This window comes from Gavialis gangeticus, unplaced genomic scaffold (assembly GCF_001723915.1).
Source record: "Gavialis gangeticus isolate Ggan-Ray unplaced genomic scaffold, GavGan_comp1, whole genome shotgun sequence".
Classification (NCBI taxonomy): Eukaryota; Metazoa; Chordata; order Crocodylia; family Gavialidae; genus Gavialis; species Gavialis gangeticus.
The window spans coordinates 29,829,103-29,837,737 of NW_017729030.1; the positions used below are offsets into that span (position 1 = coordinate 29,829,103).

The following is an 8,635-nucleotide window of genomic DNA, read 5'->3' on the forward strand; positions in this document are numbered from 1 at the left end:
GGCCCCAGCGAGGGCGAGAGCGCGGGAAGCACGATTAAAAGCCCGGAGTAGGGCGAGCACACGGGTGGAGGCCCAAGGCAGGCCGACGCGTGCAACGACCCTGAGAAGGGTCAGGGGGCCAGGCATGGCTACAGACCACCTGAGCCCCGAGTGTGGTTTGGCACGGGACAGGCCCCAGAGGGGGCGTAGCGTGAGAAGTGCGGGACGAGCCCCAGAGAAGGGCAAGTGTGCGAGAAGCATGGACATAAGCCCCAGAGAGGGCGAGGGCCCCAGAGAAGGGCGAGGGCGTGAGAAGTGCAGGACGAGCCCCAGAGAAGGGCGAGGGGCGAGAACGGCGAGGGGCAAGAAGGGCGAGGGGCAAGCCCCAGAGAAGGGCGAAGGGCAAGAAGGGCGAGGGGCAAGCCCCAGAGAAGGGCGAAGGGCAAGAAGGGCGGGACGAGCCCCAGAGAAGGGCGAGGGCGCAAGAAGCGCGGGACATAGGGCCCAGAGAGGGCGAGAGCGTGGGAAGCGCAATGACAAGCCCGGAGTAGGGCGAGCGCACGGGTGGAGGCCTGAGGTGGGCCAGCGCGTGCGAGCAGAGCCCAAAGAAGGGCGAACAGACACGTAAGAGCGCATGAGCAGGAGCCCGGAGAGGGTGGGGTGCGCGGGTAAAGGCCTGGAGTAGGGCAAGCGTGTGGGTGGAGGCCCGAGGCGGGCCGACACGTACAATAGGGCCTGAAAAAGGGCAAACCCATGAGTAGGCCCCAGAGAGGGGCAAGGGCTAATGAACACAGGGGCGCTAGAGCAAGCGAAGGCACGTATATCGGAGAGGCCCCAGTGAGGGCGTGTATACTGGAGACACGAGAACGTCTGGAACAGCTGCAAGGCTTGGGGCGTGCTAAAGGGGAGGTAGGAGGCACGCACAGCCCATAAGGCTGGGATGCACCAGGTCACCCATAGAAATTAGGAGACCAAAGGCAGCCTCCCATATTAAACTATATAAGAGCAAAGACGTGGCGGGCGAGAATCTGAAGGTGCTGGGTCTCCTAATTTGGCATGGCAGGGGGCGCTAGCGGGCTCATGGCCGCTCGTAGAGCTCACCCCGTGACAGTGGGGTATCTAATATTCAGGGTTTTCTTATATTAAAGTAAATACAGTACTTCCTTGCCAAAAGGTATCATTGCAAAGGAGAGAAATTCACACTTGCTAATAAATGAGCCAAAGGGCAAATTGAACAAATGTCTTTGTGTTAGCAGGTGCCATCTCTACCCAGGAGACATTTATGGTAAGTAGGCTCTGATCCTTTTTGGGAGATAAACAATTTATCTGTGGCTGATGATCTTCCAAAGACGAAGCTTTTGAAGAATATGAAAAGGCTCATGGTTTCATCCCAATGCATACCGTGCAGAAAGAAATCGAAGTTATTTTCCAAAACTGAGCATTTCTTCTAGGGCTTGCCTACATACATGTTTGCTCTACAGAAAATCTGTATTTTACATCAATATCAAAAAAAGAAAAAAAAGTGGCAGTTTATGCATACTTGAAGTGGGGCAAGTTCCCCAATTCAGTTTCACACTTGGCTATATCTACAATAAAAGCTTTGATCAGTATAGCTAAATTGGTATATACATATATACTGGTTCCCAAATCTCCAAAGCAGATAAGCACAAAGGTATATTTTAGCTGCTCTTCTTGGATCTGGAGCATGCTCCGCCCCCCACCAACACCAATGTTTTACACAAAAGAAAGAATTAATGCTTTCTTGGTAGATACAGAGTGAAAAATAGCCTTGTTTACCAGTGACTCAAGTGTCCCGAGAGGTTTTGCAACTCTTCATTGATGAAGTTGTAACTAGGAGCATATCTTAATGGAAAGAAAGAACAAAGTTCTGTAGACTTGAATGAATGGGTATTTTTCGGAAAAGATGAAGCCTAAATGCTTCGGAGCTTTGAGGAAAGAACTACATTCTCTCTTCTTCCCCTTTTCTGGCTTTGTCAGATTTTTTGGTGCAGTTGTAAATTAAAGCTATCTACCCATCCATCAAAGGTTCATTTATGCTTCAATATCATGTTTTCTGATTCAACTCAGTCATTTTTTTAAATGAGACACCATAAACTAGTAAGGCTTAGGCCAGTGATTCTCAACTAGGGGCCCATGGCATCCTGAGGTGCCATGAAATATTTTCAAGGGTACTGCAAGATGCCACACAAAGTTCACATAGTTAGATTTACACATATGATTCACAAGATACAAGCAGAGAAAACACAAGATAAAAAGGTTGAGAACCAATGGCTTAGGCAAATCATAAAATGCAAAGCTTACTCTGTAAAACAAAAAACTTACTTTAGATTGACAGACAGGTCTTTCATATAACACAAAGTAAAAATAAAAAGTATAAACGAACAAATTACCTTGACTGCCAAGAAGTTGAGGCCACTTTCATTGGCCAAAGCTTTAGCTATCATTGTCTTTGAGCATCCAGGAGGTCCATAAAGCAGTACTCCTTTTGGTGGCTGAATCCCCATCCGGATGAAGGACTCAGGATGCTTAAATGGCCACTCTACTGCCTGTTTCAATTTCAGTTTGACATTATCTAGTCCCCCAATGTCTGACCAAGATACCTGTAAAAACAACAAAAAGTTTTTACTAAATCCACACCTTAGCACAGAACCAAATATTGTACAAAACTGTGGCATAAATCTCCTTTTTCAATAAGCCTTGTTCATAAAATTTTAAAAATATACATTAAATTTTTGAAGTTTTTTCAAATAAATACAAAACCACCCACAAATAATCAACAAAGCAAAAAAAAAATCAAAAAGAAAAACACTTCTAAATTAGTAAAGTAAAACTACATGAAGAAAAGGAGACATAAAATCCATACTGGACATCTACTTCAAATCCCAATAGCTAGCTGTACAAAAATACAACATAGTGTTAATTTTAGTACATAGCTGATGAAGACAGTAAGGCCATTAAAATATTCCCAGCATTTCAGTTCCTGGCTGTGTGGTATTCTATAAATATTACCACCCTTCCAGAAAAAAGTACCATATGAATTTAAGAGGTTACTATATACCATCTAACACACCAACACCAAAAAGCAAAAGAATTCAGTAGCATAAGAACAAGTGGCTAGCGTTTTTTGGCATGCTGCTCTGGTAGGCCAATCTTCCTAACTTGTCAATGACAACTTCTTTTTACCTGCCAGTCCCAATACTTATTTATAACATGCTATTTTACTGTGTACTATGAAGTACTGTGAAAGAATACTGTCATATATATTCAAGCAGTTCTACTGAGTCCTGACATGCTTAAGTGCATGAATTATTGGGATCTGCGTCACTCTATATCATAATTTACTCACTCCATCATAGATTCATCCTCTGGAAATTTAACTAGCAGTTATATAGAAAATAAGGTGAACATTAATTCACAAACAATTACACATTAAAGGAAGAGAGGCAGGATCAACACATGTATATCTATATGGAATTCCCTCCATTAAATGTCATGTTGCATATTAAAAAAGATGTGCTACTTTTTTCTTATATAGTTATAAAGCAAACTGAAAACTTTTTACATCCAAGAACTTTTTACATCTATGACATAATTTCTAATAGCATGCCAAAGGGTCTGCCTGTCTCTCCCTTTTGTCATCTTCAAGGGTTAAAAACATTAAGCAAGCAATTGAATCGCTGAACGTTGTCTTGAGGAATTCACCCCAGGTCTTCAAAGATAGGGAGCCATATTTTCAGAGTCATAAAATGATGATTCCACTCTAGAGATTCAGCTGTGCTTGGATGAGTAGTAGGCATGGGACTGCACTGTTACAAAAGCCTACTATAATACATCAGCCTTATTCCCAACTTTGAAAATCGTACTCCTCCAAAACTAAAATAATTAGACAGTCTCCTTCTATTACATGGCTTTACTGGTGCTTTCTGAACATTAGAAACTAAAAATGTGCCGATCACTTCTCAGTAAAGTAATTCAGCCTAAGAACAAGCATCAACAGGGTACTTAAGAGGAATAAAACACTTCAGAATTGGTGCTCAGTATAGTCAAATTCTAAAACAAATAAAACAATTGTAATAGCACTTTAGGTGTCTTGTTTTAACAGAAGGGAAATAACGCCAATCAAAACAAGCACAAAAGATCTATACATGTGGGACATAAACTCAAAATTGACCTGAGGTTTTAAGTTATTTGAAAAGTAAGCTGATGAGTTGCTGCCAGTGGAGGTAGTCACCCACACAAGGAAATTCTATGGGAAACTGTTGCTGGAGCTCTGGAAAAAGTTCTGTTTAAAATAGCTGATTTGTAGTGGTCACTTTTTCTACTTCTTGAATAAATAAATAAATACTTGAAATACTGAGGAAGCACACAAAAGCTCATGTAAAATTACCTAAGAATACAGATGAACTCGCTGTGGGGGAAGGTAAAAAAAAAGAGAGAGAAAAACAAATTCAATAAAACGTCAGAGCAGAAAGGACAGCATAAGGAAAAGCAAAGGAATCCAGTAGCAGGGGAATTAGTGGTTAGGGCCTTTGTACTGCCAAAGCAGCTTGCCAATTTTACTAATCTGTCAATGCCAATTTTTGCTACCTGACAGTGCCAACACTTATTTCCAAAGTGCTGTTTTAGAGAAATACTATGAAAGAGCACTTTTGATTTTATTCCATCAGAGAAACAAGTCTGAACGAACAAGGACTGACTGAATAGTTGTAAATGGGCTGCATATGGTTCTGCACAATGTTGCTTGGAATTTTGACATTGGGGAAGGGAAGAATCAAGAGTTTCTGAAAATACTGAATGAAATAAAAAAAAGTTATTTGTGAAACTTCCACACATGTAATTCAACAAAATAAGAAACCGCGATACATTTGCATGATGCGAAGACAAAGTCATAAAGCAGATCAACAAATGTATACATTTTCCATGTATAGAATCTATTTTTGTGTGGGGGGGATCATCTGGATTCAGATACTAATGTTTTGATAAAGACAAGAAAAATATCTTTCCTATATTTTCTTAATAATATAACTGAAAATGCTATGTTTTAAAAACTCATATACATTGCCCAAACTAAATATAAATCAACCTTAAAATAATAACAGCAGCATAATCATCCTAGGAAACATCAAGAGATATAAATTAGGCCTGTCTAAATTTACAGCCCCACATTATTTTATTATATCGATTCAGACCTGTAAAAAACAAAGTAATTGTTCCAGCAGTAAACACACTGTCTTTCTAGCCAGACACAGAAGATCTTGTCACAGAAAGAACATAGAGATGAATAAATTTTTACAATGAATTAAGTTATCAGGAAGCTACTAAAACTTTCAAAAGCAATAACAAAATTGGCTTTTTGGTAACCTGGTACAACCAAAAAAAGTGCAGGAAAAGAATGTATGGAAACTGTATTACCTCGAAATACATGAAAAAATTAGATTATAGCAAAAGTATAGAGTCAAATGATTAAGCAAGCTATTCCACTGCTACGTGCTATTTACACCAGCAAGATGAGTGTGTGTGAACAGAGATAAAAAAAAGACAGAGGTAAAGGGAAGCTTTCCAGAAAGATAGCTGCAATTCAGCTTCTATCCTAGAACATGCTGCCAAACGGAAAAGCCACTGCTCAATGCCTAAAAGCTACATTAGAAGGCATGATGCACTGAATTTTTAGCTAAATTTGTTTTGTCTGTAAGGCCAGATGAGAACACTATGAAACTATGACTATAAAACAACGTTTCAACTGCTATTTTTGCTATTGAAAATATTTTCTATTCTGAGTATATTTTTATTGAATTTGTTTTTTTCTTCTTTCTGTTGGGAATAAAAGTAGAACATAAGCCCAGCCCAATGATAAAACATGAATTAACTTAAATATATCATAAGAACATCTAGGAAAGAAAACACTAAATGTTTACATGTACAATTTTGAATAACTTTAAATACCTCTGTTAAACACAAAACATATTCAACACGTCAAAGAAATAACTAATGAATCAGTTGGATACTCTCTGTAAATTGTCATTGGATAAGAAAAGAAGTTTGGTTTCTAACAACATATGCAATGTTCTGTCACTTTATGAAATATTTGAAAAAACTAGCCACAGCCCTGGGCTCAGCGGTATAGTGATCACACTTTGCTTATGTAGGATTCCTTCATTACAGACCCAAATCTAACTCACCCGGTTTCATAGTTGTTAGGGGCTAGAAGGGACCTTATAGATCATTGCGTCCAGGCCCCTTGCACTTGGGCAGGAAAGACTGCTGTTCGTAGAGAGAAAATTGTGATGCAGAACAGTAACACCCCAGGGCTGTTAAGCAGCAGCAATGAAACAGTAAAGCAGACACTGCACCAAGGGAAATAAAGCTATGCATAATATGAATTGTAACTAATACCAACTATATACACTTTAATAAAGGACATTATAAAAAAGGAATTTACTGAAACTGAATACTAACCTTAAGACAGGCAGTTCATACTATGCATTAAATGTAAGCATGCTGCACCCAGCCAGAGTTGCTGGAGACATTCTGTTTCTGTGGGGTGAACACTTAAACAGACAGTGAGGTGGTACACTCAGTGTCCATCACGTTCATTGAAATGGTGAGGCAGCGTCTTGCCAGGGCCAAAAGATGTGGAAACTGGTCACAGAATCCCAGAACACACATAGGCATCTGGCACTCTGACAAGTCATGTAAACAGCATGTCCACGGTCATGCTCTTTCCCCGATCCTGCGATTGCTTTCCATAGCTGAGGGTCATAACTCAGCAAAAGACACCTGGTTGGGGTCCAAAATGTGAACAGCACTCAAGAAAGAAGCACCTGGTTGTATGAACTGCAGTAGCAATGACAGGTCACACCTGTAGTATAGCACTGGTTCAGCTTCACAACTATGGCCTGGAACAGGTCCCTTCTGTGCTGGTTTTCATGAGGACAGCTCAACAGTTCTTGCGACTCCCTGTCTTCAACCCAGCTTATCAAATCCATCAGCTTGTGTGCATGGCGGATCACAGCCTGCCAGACTTCAAACCATGTCAGGAGCTCTATAAACCCGGTGGCACTGTCAGCCACAAACATCACTTGATCGTGAATGGTGCCTTGCCCTAAGAGACTGCAAAGCTTGAGCATGCACTGTGTGCTGGGTGTGATTTCCAGCTTCTCACTCAAACTGCTGGTAGTGCTGCATATGCTTGGCATAGCAATGGGTCGCAATGAACCATGAATTTCACTGTGTAAGCACAGGCTCTGGTGGCAGCAGCACAGTGCCATGCGAGTCCCCATTTTCACTGACAATGGACTCCCTGTCCTGGAGCTTACATCTTGGACAGTGCTTGAAAGGTTTCTTGAAAGAAGACACCAGACTATCCACCTTGGGGAATTGCGTGTGCCAGATGTCACTTACTATGGACAGAATGTGCTCACTGTAGGGGACGTGAACAGTGTTGGGCAGCATTCCTTGGAACGCATCACAGAAAACCTTGCACATGTACATGGCATTGTCAAACAATGCTGAGATCTTGTTAAAGTCTACAACATAGCTGACAATTACCTTCACAATGGCTTGGGACAGCAGAAAAATTCACAGACGTGAGGTGGACCAGCTCTGTTTGAAACGCAGACAGGTCCTAGTTGGCCCAGCAGCACAGTACAAATAAAATGTGCAGCACATAGTTATTCTGAGGGTTGGTGGCTTCATCAGCCACAGTGGAATGGGACTGATGCTCTGCCAAAGCAGCCTTCGTGGCGAAGCAATCACTGCAGAAAGACAGTCTTGGCAAAGCTTCTGGGCACATGGAAAACTGCCAGCATTTGGCACATTTTGTTTCAGGTAGTTCCTTAACTTTGGGTGATCAAATTTCTCCAATGGGATGTTTGCCACGGCAAAAGGCTACACAAGGGAAAATGCTGCTTCTTACCTTGCCAAGCTACTTTCTGTGGTCCTTCTGAAAAGGGAGGACACGGTCACTTGCTTCTTGCTCTGATCTTCAGCCTCTGTAGCAGCGTCCCTCCATGTATGCTTCAGACTCCAAGTGCCAATCTATGATGGTTTTCCTGAACACATTCAAAGTTACACTGCAGGAAGTACAGAAGAACCTGCCTCCATCTGCATACAAGATCCCTGCAGGACATTGTCTTGCACAGCCCAGTGCTGAAATATATTTGGCCGGACACGCTGAAGAAGAATCCTCCTTAGGTGGGTGCATGCATGCTGCAGGAGCATGCCTGTGGGCGCTTTAAAAGCCAGCTCCAAAACACTCCCGCTTCCCTACTGAGCCTATGTCAGGGGCTGAGCCTCGATTTGTTCCCTGTCCACCCCCCGCCCTTCCCCTGTGCTGCAGGACACAAGGGATCCCTTTTCTCTGCTTGCAGCTTTTAGTTTTTTCCCCTCTTGCTTAGCAATTTTGTGCCTTTTTGCAGGGCCCATCTGAGATTGTGGTTTCCACAAAAATCACAAAATCACAATTTTTGTAGGCCCCTACCTACATCACCTACCAAATTCACAATTGCACAATTTTTGCAGAAGCCACAAATTCAGGTGGACTCTGTGAAAAACAACGGACTCCACAACTTTGGCAGGCTTGCTGAAAAAAAAAAACAAACCCCCTCTGAAAAAAAAAAAAAAAAAAAAAAAAAAA

At 41.9% G+C, this 8,635-nt stretch overlaps 1 protein-coding gene across 1 annotated transcript in view; it reads right to left on the reverse strand.

Annotated features, from left to right (window-relative positions):
- Positions 1–8,635, reverse strand: part of SPATA5 (spermatogenesis associated 5) — a 395,498-nt gene that overhangs the window by 308,222 nt on the left and 78,641 nt on the right. The window contains exon 11 of the mRNA XM_019522055.1: positions 2,391–2,600. Coding sequence (XP_019377600.1) covers positions 2,391–2,600 — 210 coding nt within the window. The remainder of the gene's footprint in view (positions 1–2,390; positions 2,601–8,635) is intronic.